The 21,840-nt window shown below is 36.4% G+C and overlaps 1 protein-coding gene across 1 annotated transcript in view; it reads left to right on the plus strand.

Moving 5' to 3' along the window:
- dia (diaphanous related formin 1) overlaps positions 1-19,332 on the plus strand; it is an 87,717-nt gene extending 68,385 nt beyond the window's left edge. The window contains exons 10-19 of the mRNA XM_083120956.1: positions 257-411; positions 2,160-2,537; positions 4,103-4,510; positions 6,092-6,178; positions 7,170-7,322; positions 12,335-12,589; positions 15,217-15,381; positions 17,207-17,447; positions 18,346-18,427; positions 18,971-19,332. Of these exons, the coding sequence (XP_082977082.1) occupies positions 257-411; positions 2,160-2,537; positions 4,103-4,510; positions 6,092-6,178; positions 7,170-7,322; positions 12,335-12,589; positions 15,217-15,381; positions 17,207-17,447; positions 18,346-18,427; positions 18,971-18,989 (1,943 nt within the window). The 3' untranslated portion in view covers positions 18,990-19,332. The remainder of the gene's footprint in view (positions 1-256; positions 412-2,159; positions 2,538-4,102; positions 4,511-6,091; positions 6,179-7,169; positions 7,323-12,334; positions 12,590-15,216; positions 15,382-17,206; positions 17,448-18,345; positions 18,428-18,970) is intronic.
- The last annotated feature ends 2,508 nt before the right edge of the window (positions 19,333-21,840 follow it).

Raw genomic sequence — 21,840 nt, forward strand, 5'->3', positions numbered from 1 at the left:
AGGTGAACCTGCAACAGGCCTGTGTTTGTGTCCTTATTGTAGAATTTAAAAATGTTAACTGTAAGCTTATTATTACTTTTTCAAACATGGTATTATTGTGATGCAACTTGTTTCATAAAGAAATTAGTGTGTAAATTGTCAAAAAATTATTAAGAGTTTCTTAGACATGCAAGCAATTATGAAGAACGTATTGTATTGACTTGCAAGGTTGGTTGCTTTCAAAACTAATATGGCTTATATTTTCTTTGATTCCCAGAAAAGTCCAGGGCTGATGAGGACAGGAAAGCTGAAGATTTAACTAAAAAGATGGAGGAAGCATTGGCCCTTAGGCAAGAAGCTGAAGCAAGGTTGGCACATGCAGAACAGAGAATTCATGAATTGGAGGATCAAGTCATAAAATGTGGTGGAAAGGTTTGCATCATATTCTGCTGCTATTGTATAGCCTATCATTAAAGAAACTATTATTTTGTGCCACATGTTTTCATCAGACTAAAAACAAGATGAAACACACAATTTCAGCTGTCTTTCTTCAGGGATGGGAGAAAAGGAAGTCGTCAAAGGGTTAAATATAAGGCATAACAACTTTTTTTTTTATGTTCTTATGTTTCTGATCAACCATTTGTTGCAGCTGCCTTGGAATGACATCATCTTCAACCATCATCGGGATCATCTGCATCTGATGTCCTACATATGTTCCCACATGATAATTGGTTCTTGGCTTTGGTGTCTTCTTCGTTTGCTCAATATACACATTAGTGTACTGCATGGGACCACTTTCACTCACTCGTAGTCAAATCTTCCACCCTCGAGTGCTATGTGCTATGTTCGATCATATGCAATGGAATATTATTTTAATGTGACAATAATTGTAGACACATAAATGTAAAATATCCACCTTGGTAATTTCAGCCCACAATCTTCTATTTCATTTTCATATATCACTGTATTGGTAAGATAGACTAAACTACATTTTAACATTGAGATAATGACTATGTTCACTTAAGTTTAAATTTCACTGCGTCTTTCACTTCACAATCCATATTTTAGGACCCACCGCCACAGAAAAATTATGGTTATACGTGTTCTACTGGGCTTTGAGCGTATACCACTCATTTTGCCTGTTTGCGCATTGTTCGCTCAAGCGAAGAAGCACTCGATTCTGTACGCTATGTAGGGTCATCCATGCAAACTATTTGTCACTCGAACCAAATGCTCTCCCTGCAGCACTCTCATACATATGAATGTAACTGCATTTAATTAGATGAAATCCTGCTTCTTCCAGTTTGGTGACATGGTATGTGTGTATGAAAGATTATAATAGAAACATACAAACATCCAAGTATTTTGTGTGGCATATGTTATATTCTGTGTTTGTAAACCTGTTATGAAAGCATACCCATCTTTTACTTTCACAATCTTCTCTTTTATGCTTGAGTTTGTTCATTTGTGATAACATTTATCTTATTTGTTCCTTTTCATGTCTACACTTTCTTCAGTACTTTGTCCTTTTAATACATTTACTCCATAAAAATATTTTTTTATTGCATTCAATCATGTAAGGTTGTGTGAAAAATTATTTTACTAGTGGTTGCTTTCCTGTGAACTGTGATTATATGTATTGTTTCATCAGGTGATATGCAAATCTAAACAATTAATACCTCTGTCTGTTAAATTTTTGAATGTGCTTTTTCAAATTAAGTTAAGTTAGGTAAAAATGATGGATGTGGATTTCCCATTGCTAGTTCAATGTTTTTTTTTCTTTTAATGATAATAAGCTAAACTTGTACAGAAATATTTGATGTTACAGTCATATTATTAATAGTATTGGATAAGGTGTAAAACATTTTTTGAATTGTGTTTCCCTTAGAACGGTTGTTTTTAATTAATAGCTTAATTGTAATTTTTGTAGTCATTATTGCTCTACATATGGTATTAAAATATTTTTAATTTAAAAAATTATAATCACTTGAGTCAAGAGATTGTTATTTATTGGACTAAACCATGACATAATAATTGCAAGCTTAGACAAAGGTTTTTAAGAGAAAATATTAGAATTTTGAATGTTTGAAAACTCACTACATTGACTGTTTCAAGGAACTTCTCTAGCTGTAAGGATTTTTAAAAGCCAAATAATAATTGCTTTTTACTACTTTATGCAGATTACATCTCCATTGCATGGTTCTTCAATGATGCCCCCTCCACCACCCATGCCAGGTGGATCAGCACCTCCTCCACCACCAATGCCAGGGATGGGTGGCATGCCACCACCACCTGCCCCTCCTCCCTTTCCCGGAAGTGGCATCTGTCCTCCACCACCTCCTTTCCCAGGTGGAGGTGGACCTCCTCCCCCACCTCCACCCCCTGGCATGCCAGGAGCTCCCCCTCCCCCTCCCTTCCCAGGTGGTCCTCGGCCTCCAGCTCCACCAGGTTTCCCCGGCATGCCGCCACCTCCCCAGCCAGATGTACTTCCATACGGACTGAAGCCTAAGCAAAAGTGGAACGTAGATGCCCCTTTGAAGAGAGCTAACTGGAAAATGGTAAGATTTCTTTTAAATGATGTGTTTCTCAAATACAACGAGTAGGGCCCAGTTAATTATGTAATCACGTTTTTTTTCTTTTCTGTTAACATTTTTCTAGAACAGTGAAATGTTGGTGTTTCATGTCAATTGGTGCATTTTGAAGTACATATATTTATTTCCATATTTAATACATTTAATACACATATTTCCTGATATTTTCATAATGTATGTGACATCACAGATTCCTTCCATTTTGGAGAAAACCCCAGGGCGCAATACAATTTTAGCTACAGTATTAACAGGGTGTAAAGTGGAGGCAATACAAAGCTCTGTTATGCCGTAACAGAAGAGGTTTCATGTTTGAACATTTGAAACATGCTTGTTGTTTCTTAGTGGTAAGGGCATTGTGTATTGGAAAAGTGCCAGGAAATATTTGGAATACAAGCTTTCCAGACATGATTGAACCATCATGCCAAATTTCATCCAGATTGAAAGCTACGCTCAGGAGGCCCTGGTTGTATTGATAGGGAATGACCCACTTTGCATGTTTGGCTAATTGCAAGGATGAGGATGAATGATGATTAGATAAAAAAAATTGACACCCATTTGCAGGCCAAGACTCAATCCCATATCCATCATTGGAGACAGATAATCAGAAGTCTATTGGTGTCAGCCAGTATGAATATATCAGTACATTGGTTTGTTGTCAAAATTGCCTGTAATTATGCTAATGTGATATTTTTACAAATAGCCTGTAATTTAGTGTAAAATTCTACCATTTTGACAATTTTCTTAACAAATGCAAAGGTATAAACCATATATGGCTGTTTTGTAGAGAAAATGTCAAAAGTATATGCCATTTGTTTTTGTTTTTTCCGAAGGACAACATTAGCACACGTATTAATCAGGAGGGAGGGCTCCTGTGTGAAAAATTTGCAGTTTTATATTTTGTTGATAGAATCTCACTATCGCAAAATTTTTCTATCAGTACATCCATTGCCAATGCTGATAAAGTACTATAGACTATTTACAGATATATCACAAAAATATTGTGAATTTTGCTGATAAACCAATGCACTGATATGCCTCTTATCGACTGACACCGATCGAGTACTGACTAATTTGTCATATTCCTGATACATATATATTGCATATGAGTAGATGATACAGAATTCACCAAATATTTGCCATAATTTATTGAAAAATGTAGTGAAAATTGTACTTCTGCTAGATATTGATTAATTATGGAGGAGTGATGAAAAATTCAGAGGGGTCTAAGTTTTGGAAATTGTGGTAAAGGCAGAAATTTGCTTGGTAGGTCATTTAGCAGAATGATAGCTCAATAACTTGTATTATGTTATAAAATGAACCATCTAGAACTACTAAACTATTCTAAAAAACTACCTCATTTTAAATGTTTGCCTCCTTAAACCTGATCTCTACATTATTGGCGATGATAAATTTTATGAAAATATCTTTAAAGAAATGTTGATTCTGCCGTACAAATTAGAATAAAAATGAACAGGATTGAAGTTCTTGGCAGAAAACATTGCTAATTAAATTCAATTTCTTCTCCCTTCCAGATTATACCACAGAAGTTATCTGAAAAGTCATTCTGGGTTGGTGTCAATGAAGAAAAATTGGCATCGCCAGACATTTTGGGTGGCCTGACTCTGAAGTTTTCTTCAAAACCTGCAGTGAAAAAAATAGACGACTCAGTGGATAGAGGTTCCTCCAAGAAGGTCAAAGACTTGAAAGTGCTGGACTCGAAAGCTGCACAAAATATTTCGATTTTACTGGGTGGCTCACTGAAGCACATGACTTATGAAGATGTAAAAAAATGTATATTTAGGTGTGATGATTCATTATTATTGGACAATGTGTTGCAACAATTGATCTTGTACTTACCACCCCCGGATCAATTAAAAAAGCTTGAACAGTACAAAAACCAATACAACGAATTGACGGAAGCAGAGCAGTTTGCAGTTACTGTAAGTGTGTTCAGTGTCCTGAGGGTTTATAATGGTTTTTCAAAGTATGTCAGAAAGCTTGTGCTTTGTTATAGTGGAAATAAAAATTCTTGTGTGCCATATGCAGTGGTCCAGTGGGACATCTGGGTTTGGTTTCCAAGTTGAGCCATCTTGGGTATTTTAGAAATTTTTTCAACTATGTCCCTGCATGAAGCAGCTGTGGGACTCTCTCTGAGTGCAGCATGTTGATGATCGCATCACCTTCAGTATTGCTGAGATGGAGAATGTGTGGAATCCTGCATCCACACTAGCTATGTGCCTTCATGGCATGGTGCAATGCTCAGTGGAGCTTTACAAGTTGCCCTTATATGACTTTGAAGCTTCTCTGTCAACAAATGATTAAATTCTCTGGGTCACAACCAGGTGAACCAAGGAGAAGGTTCTAAAAGCTTCAGATCTTATCCTAAACTGATGTGCTCATTAACAAGAGAGACACTCATACCTATGTGCTACATTTGCTTGTTGAACTATGCATACGTGTGATTTTTCTTACAATCCATACTACTGAATGATTAGGGAGCTTTCAGACTGAAGCGATAGACAACAAGCTGCATGGGGGATTCACACTGAAGGGACAAGCAACAAGGGTTCCTTCAGTCTATTAGATAGCATTCACTCGCATGTGCGACGAACAGACCGAGGTGAGAAAATGGCCCAGTCCGAGCAACACGTGTAGCTTGTTGTGTCAGCCACATATGAAAAGTTGCATTTATTTCTGAATGCTCGTTTCCAAGTGATACCCGTCATGTCACTTGTTACCTGTCACTTTGGTCTGAAATTCCCTGACCTTTGGTGAGTGAACACAGTCTGTTGATCCAGTACTGAAGGGTTCCCACTCACCTGGAAAATATATTTTCTTTTTAACTTGCTAGTAGTTGGCCATTTTAAAATCTTCTTCTTGATGGGAGTAACTGTGTGCAAAAATGTTTTCATAGTTTACTTTCGTTCATTTATTTTTAACATTGTTGAAAAAAATATATTTTCTTGAATAGAAAGTGCAGTTTAACATTTAAAACATACGTAGTTATTGCCATGTTAAAGCACCCGAGAATGGTCTGAAATTTCATTTGAACATTGCATGAAAACCTGGAAAAGTCAGAATATTTTTTTTGTCAAAATAAGGTAGTATCCTGTATTGTGAAGACAATTTGGGAGCTAATTGAATACGAGCAAGTCATAGGGGTTAATCATGCGTGACGATATTTGTGTGCAATTTGTAATGCAGGGCAGGGTTCCGTGGGATATTTTCCGACCCATGTATACATTCGTTATGCAGGATAATCATTATTCCAGACCCCACTGTATGTATAAGTATTGTCCCTACCATGATAATTTCATTGGAAGGTGATATCTTAGACAATAACTCTATCAAGGAGGCAAAGAAAGAATAATTACAAAAGGTAATGTGTTGAATTGCATTGTGCCAAAATGCTATCTAATTCAGTACTAAATCCAATTTTGTTGTGCAATTAATGAAAATGTAATTCAGTATTTTACATCATCAATGTCCTTTTTAATCTAATATTTACTTGATTTTTTCAGCTGACAGAGGTTAAAAGGCTCTTACCAAGGTTGAAGTCTATGAGTTTCAAGATTCATTATCATGAAATGGTGCAGGATATTAAACCAGTAAGTTAATTTTCATGTTTGTGTGCAATTAGTCTGCTTGGTTTAGCATTTGTCTTGCATCAACAAAATTACTATTAAATTAATATTGCTAGAACGTACATTTTAATTGAAGAAAAGAATGGTGTACGTTTATGTTACTAAAAATCCTAGCATATGGGTTCATAAACATGTAGTTTTTCCCATATTCTAATTGGTAAAGAATATGAAATGATATTAAAATGTAGGGATGGACCGATATGAAATTTTGGCCGATACCGATAAAGTACTGATATAAAATTTACCAATACCGATAACCGATATTCTACCGATCTGATATATAATTAAAAATGATCCTTGAAGAACCTGAAAGGTTCATTGACCTCCTTAATAAATGTGTTTCAAGGTGAATGCGGTGCAAAAGAAATTGCATATTTAAACATTTACTTTTTTAGAAAGTAAGGAATGGAGATTTTCTATTAAAATTACAACAAAATGGCAGAATTTTTGCACTAAGTTATCAGATATTTATTGATATATTGGATCGGTAATTTTACCGATACACCGATATGCCTATATTGGCCGATACCGATAGAGTACCGATTAATCGGTCCCATCCCTATTAAAATGTAATTTTACTATAATGAAATAGTTATGTGAGTTGTACTCCAAAGATATCAAGATCTCCAGCCATCTAAATTGTTTCAGAAGTAATTAGAAAAAACTTTATCAGTATTAGCTGATAAAGAAATATCATATATCAGCCTACACATTCACTATTTATACAGGCAGTACAGATGCAACAGATTGATTGCTACTGTTATGAATGTTGGGTGATGTAGGCATACTGGCGTAACAATTTTACCTTTATCTGATTCAGTGTATAATTTATGAATGTGTAACACTGTATATTGGATCAGTGTAACATTTTTATATAGTAGTTGTCAGAAAATTCATTTTGACATGCAGTTTGTGATGAGTTTAAAGTTAAATGTAATATTTTGTTCCCTTGTAGGACATTGTAGCGGGGACTGCAGCCTGTGAAGAAATCAAGAAAAGTAAAAAATTTGCAAAAATTTTGGAACTCATACTTTTGGTGGGGAACTACATGAATAGTGGCTCTAGGAATGGTCAGGCATTTGGCTTTGAGATTAGCTTTCTTCCAAAAGTAAGTTTTGTTTTGTAGTTCTTGCTTCCACACTGCTGCTTACGTATTGAGTGTGTGCGTGAGTGTGTTAGAAATAGAAAACATTTTATATAAGTACATGTAATAGGATTTGCATTAACATTTAACTTGTTTTAGTGTTCAGACAATTTAGTAGTGTTAATAAACGCTCACATAATTACTCATAAAGAATAGTTACAAATAACATATGTCTATGTTTTTTTGTGAAGGTTTTAGTTTTGTCTTTGTTTTTACATATGTGTGAACAAAGGATTCTATATATGTATTCATCCGATGCCAGGGGTCCCGGGTTCGCATCCTGGCCTGGGCATGGATGTTTGTGAGTGTGTATTCATCAATTTCATCACTCATCCCTATCTTCGCAAATTAGCCAAAAGTGGCACAAAAGGCGAAGTAAAATAAAGCAAATCAATCAATCAATATGTGTATATTATCATCTCCTTCGTTGCTTGATTACACCAGAAGTTTCAGGTGTGATAGTCCTGGCCTGACCATGATGATCCTTTGAGAATGTTCCTTCATAAATTTTCTCTGGTCAGCATAAATTTTCATCATTGTGCTTAGCCAGAAATGATAGAAATCAACAAAAAATAAAATAAGAATCAAAGTATATTCACCACTGAAAATCATGTCAATGTCATGTCCGGATTTCTATATACAAGGTAACCAAAAAAGTTCTTGCCATTCTAGAGCAGTGATAAACAAAGAGCAATACAGTGGACGGTACATACCTTTAGGTTTCGAAGTAATCACTATCAGCATCCAACACCTCTTGCCAATGTTCCTGCAGCTGCACAATACCCTGGTGATAAAACTCGGTGGGCTTGGATGCAAAGAAGTCTGTGAGTGCATTCCGCAGGTCTCCCTCATTTGCGAAGGATCTCCCACGGAGGTGGTTGTCGAGGGAATGAAACAGGTGGTAATCTGTTGGTGCAAGGTCCGGTGAATATGGTGGATGACACAGTGTCTCCCAGCCAAGTTGCTGAAGGGTCTCCCGGGTCCTCTTTGCCACATGTGGCTTGGCATTGTCGTGCAGGAACAGCACACCCTTGCGATTCACCAATGTGGCTCCTTCTGTCGCAATGCACGGTGCACCCTTTGCAACTGCTGAGAGTAGAGGTCAGCAGTGATGGTCTGGCCAGGTGGAAGGAGCTCATAATGCACCACTTGCCGACAATTCCACCATAACCTTTCGTGGGTGCAGAGGTGGTCTTGAGGTGTGAGGAATAGGTTCATGTGGTGACAACCAATGTCTGGTACACTTGGGAGTGTCATAGAGGACCCACTTTACGTCACCAGTGAGCAAGCGATCAAATATGGGTGTGTTCAGGTGCCGAGTGAGCAAGGACAAACAGGCTGTCACTCGTTGTTCCTTGTTGCCTGCCGACAATGTGTGGGGTACCCACTTGCTTCACTTGTATGACTTCCCTATCCCATGCAGGTGCAGTCTGACTGTTTCAGCGGAAACATGGAGCCTTTCTGCAAGTTCATCACACGTTAGACCACTGTCCTCCACGATGGCTGCTTTCAGAGCCTCGTCATCCAACACATGTGGTTGTCCGCTGCAAGGTTCATCCGAAAGGCTCACATCTCCCGAACAGAATTTCTGGAACCAATGCCTGGCAGTGCTTTCGTTCACGGCATTGTCCCCAAATGCCTGGCAAATGCGGCGACTTGATGCTGCAGCTGACAGGCCCACTTTAAAGTCATACAAAAAGAAAAAACACGCGAACAAGCTGCTTCGATACATCCATTTCTCTTCAACACTGGACGAGCTATGACTGCTGTGTGTGCGCAACGTGCCTGTATTACTGACAGGCAGGCACGTGCGTTATTTCGTTTCCTCTCTGTAAGTGCATGATTAATGGGACATCAAAAACGGCAAGAACTTTTTTGGTTACCTTGTATTTAGTGGCTAGACAGGGTATCAATATTGTGCTTGCATTTTCCCAAAGTCAACTTCTATGGGTAAATTTTAATGGAAATTTCATGACACAAGACACATTAAAGCTCCCATGTTGCTTCTTGAACATCATGTTCTCAGATCTATTAAAGTTGGAGTTCAATCCTCTTCCCCTTTCCACCCCGAAGGTCTTGGAAACTTGACTGTAATTGAAGACATTCACATTCCAGCTTTTGTGGAAGTGTTGAACATTATACTGTTGTGAATTTGGAAATGCTTGCTTCAATCTTGGAAATGTGTGTGTGGACAGAAAATTGTGACAATTCCTATTGTAGATTGCAGTACCTTCAAAGATTGCAGTATATTCAAAGTTTCTATTCATTCATCTGGTAGTCTGCTGGTCCCATTTTCTTTTTCCGAGTCTTTGTTATCTGGAGTCATTCCTCCTGTATTAGTTTTTGTTACAGTCCTGTGCGAATTAATCGGAACAAGATATTTTTATGCATGATAGAGTCTCAAACTTAACTATGGTTTCATGATGATGAATCTATGACAAATCGTGTAATACAAATTATATAACAGAAAGAAGAACATATTAGCTATTAAGAAATATTACGAATATGTAATTTATTGTTTCTGAATAGTGTAATTGATGAATTAGGGTATAAGTACAAAAAAATACATAACGTGTGTAGTTATTGTCGTATTTCAATTAATTCGCACGGGACTGTAGACCTCATTTCTGATTGGCCTACTTTATTTGAAATATTTTCTCAACGTTCATACATTTATTAGTGGACGAATTCACACACATGTACAGTCCCGTGCGAATTAATTGAAACACGACAATAACTACACACGTTATGTATATTTTTTGTACTTATACCCTAATTCATCAATTACACTATTCAGGAACAATAAATTACATATTCGTAATATTTCTTAATAGCTAATATGTTCTTCTTTCTGTTATATAATTTGTATTACACGATTTGTCATAGATTCATCATCATGAAACCATAGTAAAGTTTGAGACTCTATCATGCATAAAAATATCTTGTTCCGATTAATTTGCACAGGACTGTACAACAGCTGGTAAGAGTAAACCAAGTGTTTTGTGTTGTTTATTGAAATCATAATCATATGTAATACATTTGTTCATAAATATTGTTGAGAATATGGCTAAAGGAACTGTGTGCAAGCAATATGTTGGATATGGTACTACTACATGTTCTTACCGTAATACTATTATTTTTTAGCTAAGTAAAGCATTGCATAGAATAATAAATAATTTTTTGTGCTTTCAGATAGAATATTGTGTCTTAGATTTGTTTCTCAAGGTTTGTGAATACCGTGGAACCCCTATTTTATATTCTCAGATTTTACATTTTTCTGCATTATACATTCAATCCTCATGGACCCAATAGAGCACACTGCTATAAAATTTTCATGTAATTTTTTTTTCCATCTTGGTCCCTTGGGCAATGTAAAGTCGAGGTTCCACCTGTAACAAAAAAAGTCGATGTTCTACTTGGTGTATTTTTATAGTGAACTTAAACGTATTATATTATTGTCAGTTTGTGATTTTAAGTGTTACTAATGATGTTGTTACTGTCGTCTGCATATTTAATACATCTTCTCTACAGATAGTCTCTGAGATTAAAATGTAACCCTGTCTCACAGGGATAGCATCGTTGTTGGTGTTGAGTGGAAGTCTGTCATTTTAGGTAACTATTGTATTTTTGTTCCCATTGTGAGGTACCTGTCTGCCTCTTCATTTTTTCCATAATTGTGCTGTATTTTAATGATTTGAATTGTTGCATTCGATGCTGACGCAATTGAATTACCCATATTTATTGTAGTTCCATGGATTGATGATGTACCTTGTCAACTTACATTAACATGAAGTCAAGTCTTCAAATAATACCTAATGATGCAATTGTGTGTTTATAATAATGCTCTCTATTGTTTTTAGTGCCTTGAATGATGCAAGAAGTATGTTTTTGTCCTGTGTGTGTCTTAACTTGTCCTGGCTTGCTTTCTAATAAGTGTCAGGAAGTAGTAACATTATTATAAAATCCTCACTTCCTCTTCACCCCCAACCAATTCCCTTATCAAAATTTTATCATTCATATGATAAAATTTATATGTGTAGATAAGTTTTGCATTGCGAGTAAAATAGTTCATAAGTTTTTATTTTATCTCGATAGGAAATTATTTCCAAAATCCAACTTTTTGAAACATGACTATAAAATATCTTGTATATTTCTTGTGCACCCTGCACCTTGATGTGTATATCAATTTGCCCATGCAAAACATGTTTTTTAATGATTTGTAATCATAGGAATATTTTGTGTTGTAAAGTCAGAAACAACTTGCCTTTTTTTTGTAATTCTACATTTTGATCCCTAGCAATAAAATGAATTCTCTTCATTGAAGAAACATATTTTTTGTGTGTGTGTCCAGTGTATGGAAATGATTACAGTAAATTTTGGGTGTTATATGACACACACACACACACTCACTCACTCACTCACTCACTCACTCACTCACTCACTCACTCACTCACTCACTCACTCACTCACTCTCTCTCTCTCTCTCTCTCTCTCTCTCTCTCTCTCACTCTCTCTCTCTCTCTCACTCACTCACTCACACTCTCTCTCTCTCACACTCACACACTCTCTCTCTCTCTCTCTCTCTCTCTCTCTCTCTCTCACTCACTCACTCTTACTCACTCACTCTTACTCAATATCTTGCGAATGTTTGACTAGTAAGAAGTGAAGTTGTAGCGCACATTTTTTTTTTTTAACTTGAACCACAAAATTATATATCAGGCAGTGAGTGTAATGTTTGAAAAATTAAAATGACATTGACCATTGCTATGAACTGGCAGGTATATTTTGTGTCCACCATTCTTGTTGCATATTTTTTAAAATACTTTTTAGGATGGTGTGATTGCAGTCAAAAGTAAGGTACAGAAATCTTTCACTTTTGTGTTGATAAATAAGTCAACATGTGGATCAATGATAGAATATAATTTTATGGTTAGAATGTGAATGTGATCTATTGTTAATTATAATTTTTTTTTCAGCTGAGCAGTACAAAAGATGTAGAAAATAAAACAACCCTTCTCCATTACTTAGCTGAAGTAGTTGAAAAGAAATTTCCGGAGTTGCTCACGTTTTTTGAAGAGTTGATACATGTGGACAAAGCAGCTCGCGTATCTGTGGAAATGATTCAAAAGACTCTTCGCCAAATGGACTCCAACATACGGAATTTAGAAACGGATCTAAACAATGCTAAAGTCCCACTGAATGAGGATGACAAATTTGCTGAAGTAATGGGTGTATCCTTTCTGTAGCTCTGTCTTAATGTTGTAATGTGTACACTAGTTTATTTTTAATTGTTGTTCAATTCTTGTAATCAAGGGGATCTCGGGTTTGATACCAGTGTAGAGATATAGTGGTTCAGATCCCACATTAAAGTGTAGGTCCAGTCCCGAATAGCATATCTACGCCTAAAGTGGACTTGAAACAGAAACCAAAAACCTCTTTGTGGAATTTGCGGAAACAAACATTGGATTAATTGTGTTTTAGGAAATGTTTCTTTAATTCATTCATTTTTTTTTTTTTTCCAAGTAAGGTCTGTCCAAGAGAGCATGAAACTTTATTGGTTCACTGTCTCTACTGGTGAACATTTTAGTTGTAAGGATGAAACTGAATATGTTAACTTCTTGAAGAAGTACTTCAAGTTACACAGAATATTGACATCTCTTATGGAAGTATTGCCATTTTTCTTTGAAGGTGAGGCCACATTTTCTTTACATATGAGGAGTACATACACCACTACCTCGCTTACAACAGGAAATTTACATTCCTCCCCCCCCCCCTGACCCTTCATATGAGATCTTCATAGAAATAAAAGTGATTTTGATGATAGTGATTTTTCTGGAGTTAAACATCCTTGGCTAAAAAGTACATTTAAAGAACCCAACCAATATTTCCTTCTGTTTCCTTTTATGTAATGTCTTATTAACTGAAGTGGGATTGCGCATGTTGGAGGTATCAAGAGGTCCTGGGTTTGGTACCCTGTGGAGGCATAAAGTGTTTTGGATATCACTTTAAACTGTAGGTCCAGTCCCGATTATAGCCTTTTTCTGCATAAAATGGACTTGAAGACAAACTCAAATATATTGGATGTTTGATTAATTAACACAGTAATTGTCACACTGGCAATGTGGATCAGCTCAATATAAAGTGATGTTGTTATGTGATGTTAAAATGGGAATAAAATATAGTGGAGTTGTAATGTGGTCAAGATGGATCCCATTTTAACAGAGCAGACTTTAAACTTGCGGATACTTTACCTTTAGCCACCCGAGCCTCTTTCGCATGTAACCCCCTTACCGCCCAAGGCGATTTTCAGCAAAATGCAGAGTTTTATAAAAATGAGTAGATCGGATGCTAATTGCCGTAGACAGACAAATGATATATCGTTTTACTTGGAATAAACCATAGATTTGAACTATATAAGATTTATGCACATTCGGCGTATATAGGGAGGGGAGGGGGGGAGGATACTGAAAATTCCAAAATTTTTGAAGAAAATATGGGGTTTCGCCCCCGGCCCCCCTACTCTGACAAAAAGTACAAGACATTGTAACAATACACATGGAAATAATCGCTGGAGTGTTAGGAACAAGAAAATAGTTGCACTATTATCATGTGATCAATAGAACACGACTTGTACCCCCAAAACGACATGTCTGTACACCACTGAGCCATTCAGCAAAATGTGCAGTTACCTTGAAACGACTGTAGGTCCGAAGCTAATTGCCTAGACAGACGAATCAAGTACCTTTATACGCGGAATGAACCATAGGTTAGGACTACATACAATTTATGCACATTAAGTGTATATATGGATGGGGGGGAGGAGAAGGAAAGGAAAATTCCAAAATTTCTCAAGAAAATTGCCCTTCTTCCCTCCGCCCCTGGACAACAAAGTACAGGACATTGTCAAAATACACATGGAAAGTTTGCTGGCATGTCTGGAACAATAAAATAATTGCACTGTTATCATACGAGCAATAGAACATGACTTGTAGCCCTCCCCCCTCCCCAAACGACATGTCTGTGCGCCACTGACTGAAACCTCGGATTGCAGAGTTACCTTGAAACACTTGTATATTGGAGGCTAATTGCCCTAGACGGATGAATCAAGTACCGTTATACGCGGAATGAACCATAGGTTCGGACTACATACAATTTATGCACATTGAGTGTATATATGGATGGGAGGAGGGGAGGAACCTGAAAATTCCAAAATTTTTGAAGAAAAATGCCCCTTCCCCATCCGCCCCTGGACAACAAAAGTACAGGACATTGTCAAAATACACATGGAAATGATCGCTGTCATGTCTGGAACAAGATAATAATTGCACTATTATCATACAAGCAATAGAACACGACTTGTACTCCCCAAACAACATGTCTATGCGCCACTGACTCGGTTTCAAAGGAGGCTGCCATTTTCCTGCCACCCCCTTTTTATGGAAGAACAAGACATGCAAGAGTCTTTACGATGCAGAATATGTGTTAACAATAATGTAAAAGATGAAAATCGCAAATCCAGCCAAAAATAGCGACATTATAACGTAAAAACTACGAGCATGCTAGAGGATCTCTATCGAGACTCTCGGGATGCAAAAGGTAAATGCTGAGGGCAGTGAAATTGAAAATTTGCAACTTGGGGTTGCACGTTTGGTCCTTATCCACATAGGAAATACTGAATTGTCAGACTGAACTCTTGAAGGGATTTGAAATCCTTCGTTTGGTTGGCTTGGCGTTGATCTTTGTATATTGTCTGCCAACTCGTGTATTTCCTACGTACACATGTTCTTGCTGCAGGGTTTGGAATTACTGTATTAAGAGAATTATTCTGATCATAATGAAATTTCTTTAACATAATAAGTCCTTTGCCAAGGAAGCAAGACAGCAATGTGATGTACTGCAGAGCATGTTTAAGAAGCTGGAAACTTTGTATTCTGATTTGGCAGAATACTATGCATTTGATAAACAGAAGTATACACTTGAAGAGTTTTTTGGGGACATCAAAAGCTTCAAGGATTCTTTTGTGGTGAGTGGTGCAATTATAATATGTAATTGATAATTGTTGCTATAATTCTTGATTGTAGTTTGCTCCAGTTAATTCTTGTTCTGATAATTAAATGAAATCCTAACTTCAGTTGTTAATGTAATGAAAACTGTTGATACTTGTGTAATTTTTTTTTGGCTGATGATCCCATGGGCAGATGTTATGGTAATGCAACAGTTATTGTAGAATAGTAAATACCATGGATGAACTGATACACAAATTGAACCATTCTTGAATGCTCGCATAACCACTGTAGGTAATTGGAAAATGTTAGAGAGATGTGTAGAAAAGGGTCAGCCAAACTTTTATGTTTTAGCATGGTCTTCTTTTTTCCAACTTTTAAAACTCAGTTTCTAGATTTTTAATGTTTAAATTCCTGGGACCCTATAATGAATTAGCCAGAAGTCGGTCTGAAACACTGAACTGAAGCAGAAGTATCCACTTGTAAAACTATATATATCGGTAAACAATACACTCCAATTTTAAACATAATTTAGCAGAGTTTTGCTTCAAAATATTCAAGAATTACATCAGAACAGCAAAATACCTGTTACGAATAGCAAAACATAGTTTTCACACAATACTGGTGCAAAATAAATGGAAACTTCGAATTTTGTATAATTTCTAGGTTAATTACACTGCAAAAGTATTGCACAGCATTTTTGTGGACCATGCAAAAGACCAAAATGCCAGAAAAGTATTGGCCAGTATCAGTAAATAAAATCCAACAGATATTTTCCAATACTAATACCACTGTAATTGTAAATGCTACACAAAGAATATAAATAGTTCATTAATCAGGTGGCTGCAGAGGATTTTGCCTTAGAAGAAATTGACATTTACAAAATCAATATACGAGGGTCATCCAGAAAGTAACTTCAGTTTGGGTATAAAAGAAACACCAAGACATTGTGAGAGTTTATTATATACAACTGAAAGAGACAACTCGAAGCTATTTTTCTACATAAGCACCGTTTCTGTCGAGACACTTATCATATCGGCAAACAAGGTTTACAATACCCACGTCAAAGAAATCTGCTGCCTGTGCATTCAGCCATGCAGTAACACTGTCATTGAGCTCCTGGTCATTGTTTAAGCACTGTGCCCCTAGCCACTTCTTCATTTGTGAAAAGAAGTCAAATCTAGGCTTTAAGGAGGGTGGTCAAAGAGGCAGGCGAGCATTCATGAACGAGAACAATGCCAGAACTCAACATGCCATGTCGCCTGTTTTGAATTGCTCATCGCAATTTCTTCAAGGTTTCACAATACACTTGGGCGTTGATTGTTGTGCCTCATTCCAGGAACTCCACCAACAGTATCCCTTTTCTGTCCAAAAACACAGTTGTTCAATGACAGTGTTACTGCATGCCTGAATGCGCAGGTGGCAGATTAATTAAACATGGGTATTGTAAACCTTGTTCGCCGATATGATAAGTGTCTCAACAGAAATGGTGCTTATGTAGAAAAATAGCTTAGAGTTGTCTCTTTCAGTTGTATATAATAAAAAGTCTCACAATGTCCTGGTGTTTCTTTTATATCCAAACGGAAGTTACTTTCCGAATGTATTGAGTTATACTTTTGTATTCATTAAAATAATAACTAAATTGTAGAATTTTGCAGACTTAGATTGGCAGAATTATCAGTAATTGTACCAACTGATACACCAATATATATATATGCTGATTATTATCGATTAATCTGCTCCATCCGTAGCAAATACTGTAGTTTTGGAATATGAAGAAATTTTGGCATGAATATCCTGGTGAGGGTCAAATAAATCAGTTCATATGTTCTTCTCTTATTTTAGAAAGCATATAAGGATAACGTGAAACTGCGAGAGACTGAAGAGAAAGTGAGGCGAGCGAAGGAAGCACGTGAAAAGGCGGAAGTAGAGCGTGCCGAAAGAATGGCCAGAAAGAGAGCACTGGTTGACATGAATGCAGGTGGCGACCAGGAGGGTGTGATGGACAGTTTGATGGAAGCTCTTCAGACGGGATCTGCTTTTACTAGAGAACAGAGGAGAAAGAGGGCTCCACGTGTTGCAGGAGGTTAGTCATGTCTGTACGTTAATGATAATGGTTCTTAATTATCATACAAATACATTCCATCTTACTTCACTGTTCCAGTAGATCTAGATTCAGTTGCCCCAAAGGTGAAGGGTGGGAATAGGACACAGAGCTCATGTACACATGAACTTGAATCAGGTAAATATCACAGTAGAATTTTCTGAATTTGCACATTACTCAGACATGTATACTCACCAAGTAAATATAAAGATCTGTGCTTATAATGTGGAGCTTCTAACATGCTAACATGGAAGATTAACAATCAATTTATTTTGTAAGCACCAGGTGTAAACTCTATTGCCTTTTTTGATACATTAGTATTACATGCTGTGGAAGCTCCACATTATACACTCACATGCTAATGTTTATATAATTGCAATGATTAATTTTTTAAATTTAATTTTAATCTTAACATAATCACGTAACTTAAGAGCCTTAGTTTTGAACATCTTTAGGATTAAAGTTACACGAAAATGAATCATATCAATGTATTTCTTTTGAAATTCTAGCCATTTTCACATGTTGCATATCCACGTTTCCATTTAAGAAAATGGCCATATTGGTCACGTACCCCATGCAGTTTCCTCTCTTTCCTGTATCATGTATCAGTATGTTTTATTCATGTTTCACCATCCATGGTTGTTTTAAATCAGTGTTTCCTTCCTCATGGACCACCATCTATTTATTGTGGAGTAAGATACCTTGTTATTAAATTATTATTATTATTATTATTATACAATTAACATATAGAGTGGAACTTGAATTTTACGTTTCTCAGGGGACCAAGCTGAACAAACTTAAAATCCAGGAATGTAAAATCAGGGTTTCGCTGTATATGCATTTATTTTGCAGTAACTTATTTTGTTAATTTTTTTTCTAGCTGAAAGGAGAGCTCAATTAAATCGCAGTAGATCAAGATCTGGACTTGTTGGAAGTTCGTTATCAAATCGAGAGTTACGAAGGTTTGTATGAAAAGAAAGTGTGGACATAGTTGTTTTTATAATGCACCTAGAACAAAGAAATTACTATGATGTACATAATAAGGACATGGATCATCTAATTCTTTCTTGTTCTGAATCTGCTAGTTCTTTGCTATGCATAGAGTTTTGTTTATATTCTCAGAATTTTAGTTCGGTTTTTTTATTATTATTATTTGTTCATAAGAACATATAGCGGAATTGTATACCTTTTGCTTTAGGGTACAGGCTATTTATATTATGAAAAGAAACATTAAATCAATAACTGTTGGTAATTGCTATACCTTGTGTGATATTTGAAAATTTTCCACTGAGGATATTCCAGTTATTAATCTTGAAGCTTTTTCAAATCAGAGGTGGGGATGTTGCCCTTCACCCCCTTCAGATGCCACCTGGGATATACCAGTGTGTGACATGAGATATTCACACTCTGTCAATTGACAAATTCACGTGTAAAACATTTATTTAATACATCTCTCTCGTCATTTCAGTAAAAAACAGTTGCTTTTATTATTTTTTATTTTCCAGTGAACTGATGGCTGCATAGTTCTCCACATCTTTTCACCTGTACTTTACGTAAGTGATCGCTGCTGATAGAGTCATTCCAACATGAAAGCTCCAAAATAGTGATTGTTTTCTTTCTTCAGTCAACACACTTAATATAGAATGTTTATTTTAGATAATGTAATTTTCTACTTCACATCTGTATGGTGGTGCAGCATCATAGCAGATTTGCATTCCCACAAGTGATAACCATCTACCTGGAATCCAGTGCCTTATGATGAAATGTGCTCATCGAAACAATGAAACTTAATGATTGTACAAAATAATATGTATATAATAGTTTGGTTTGTAAATGAACTGAATTGAGTAAACTTTACAAATCTTTTCTCCAGTGTTTTATTGTGATATCTTTAAATTACTGAAATTTATTCCACTGCCAAAATTGGAACTTCACAATTAACTTTTGAGTTGCAGAAAAAAGTGTGTTTCAAATAATCACACAACCCTAGCTTTGATTACTTGTAACATGAAAACTGAAAACTTGAAAACTGGCACAGATATTTTTTTTTACTCCTCCTCTTCCTCCGTCAATTGAGGTATTTTTAAATACTGTACATTCGTTTTGACTCCTGGCCAAGATAGCACGTGACTGCAGAACGATGAGTCGTTTTCTACCCCTGACATCTCACTTATTTTACGCACATATCTTTAGCATGCAGAAAGTTGTATTTATATTGCGTCTCATACCCTTAGGTATGTGGGATCTTTTGGGAATGTAGCTCACTAATCATCATTCATCCTTGATGGTAAAGCACTCTCTGCTCGTGGTGAGCTTGATGGTAAGGCGCTAGAGGTACTAAATTTACACACTTGAATGGCAACACATGACACTTGAGTTTCACACCCCTAAAGATTGGATCAGCATGGGTAATGTAAGGATATACCTGTCTCTGTACTGCAACTGAAGATCTGCCGTGAGAGGTTATGCCTGTGACTGTACGTAGAGTCTGACTTGCGACTAGCGTTAACACGCTCTCCCTAGAACCTCCTCCTCTCTCTCTCTTCAATCGTAACTTGCTCCTCAATAACTGAATTAGAACTGACCCCGAACTCTCTGCCCCCCAGACATTTATTGCAATTCAATTTAATAAACAAATGCACAGTCAGGCCTGTAGCCTCTTCCTGGATTTCGTCTGTTTACAGCTGATGACCAGGAAGAGCTTCAGTGCTGTCTGACACTGCATTCCTGTGATGTTTCTGAATATTTCCTGATTGGAAAACGATGGTTGAATGACTGGAAGTTGGAGTTCGTTCTCCATAATAATTAAAAGATACTACGGATCGTTACGATGTCCCTCTCCGGAAAAGAATTCCCTTTTGAATTCGTCTTTATGTCTGATCCAATCTTATAGGGATACCATTTATTATAAAAATAAGAAACGAAAACAAAAATAAAGTGCCGAAAACAAGAAAATAATAAAGTAAAAACCATGAACCTATCCAAAGTGAATATCCTATAAACCCACTGACCCACAAAAACATATAACACAATCCATTATTTCTGCTGAATAAGTGAGTGGATCATCGTGAAATAACATAACGCATGCAGGCCGTCAAAACACACTCATTTAATACGTCACGTCAGAGCGTGACCAGCCTCTTGCGACACAAGACGTATTTGTCTACACGAGACAGTCATTGCACCGTTTGAAGGTAAGAGACTCGAAATTACATAATAAATTTGCGTTAACATTAAATTATAGATACTAATAGCCTTCCTTCACCGTAAATAATGTGGAGCACTGAATAAGAAATAAATCGAAGCACTTGTATAAATACATAATTCGTTGCACCTGTGTTGCTAGTAATTTTTGGTTACTAGGGTCAACACGTATGCCGAAATTGCGAACTGAGTTTATCGCACATAAATATAATCGTAGCATGTATCACTATAGTTTTCCTGTATTATTATTATCGATGGATCACCGTCTTTATTTTTATATTAACAATATATACTTACTTATTCAACTCTGTCCTTTGATATGAAATATGTACACACTCATATATAACATATGAATTAATAATTCACGTAAAAATAATATTTAAGCATCGCAATTGTTACACCTTTTGTCCATGCATATCAATGTTGTCTTTATTCTTCTATTAAAATTGTTCGTTGATAATTCCATAAACATGCATTGAACACACGCTGAGAGTGAAAAGTCCAACATCTTTGACCTCGATGTCGTTCACCTAAGGTACGATGAACAAATGAATCGTAACATTGTCCATTTAGGATAATCATCCTTTATTCCAGACACGATGTTCAGCTCAGATTGACTGGGGGGGGGGGGGGTCCTTGATCCCTTGTAGAGTAAAGCTGGAACATGTTTCAGCATTCTCGCTCCCAAGCTGGCGAATGCTGTCAGGATGCTGGACGTGCTGCTAGTGGTTCCCGGTTCGACATTTTCCTTTCGGGTTTGGGAATGCCAAATTGTTTCCCTTGCGGCTGACACTGGCTGTTCTCTGGCCGACAGCTGATAAATTTCGAATTTGAGACAGGTTTAAGGTAAAGGTAATGTTAGCGTAGATTTAAGATAGGGTAATTTTTCCGGGAAAGGATTATTTTGATCCAATCTTTTTGGTACAACACTCAAGAATAATATTTTGCCACTCATGATTTAAAAATGCCATTATCAATTGAAATATACTTAAACTAGTAATAAACTCTTATATTATACCCATTAAAATAAATATGACAAACGCTAATTCCTAGTGGAAAAATATAAAAAGAAATATGATGAGAATAGCTTCGTGAAAGCTACCACGGTTATTCCAGAATCTAGAAAGAAAATAGGATAGTGCCTATAAAGCAATCGGAATTTTAATTTATT

The sequence above is a fragment of the Lepisma saccharinum genome, chromosome 4, assembly GCF_977018435.1.
Source record: "Lepisma saccharinum chromosome 4, izLepSacc3.1, whole genome shotgun sequence".
Taxonomy (NCBI): domain Eukaryota; kingdom Metazoa; phylum Arthropoda; class Insecta; order Zygentoma; family Lepismatidae; genus Lepisma; species Lepisma saccharinum.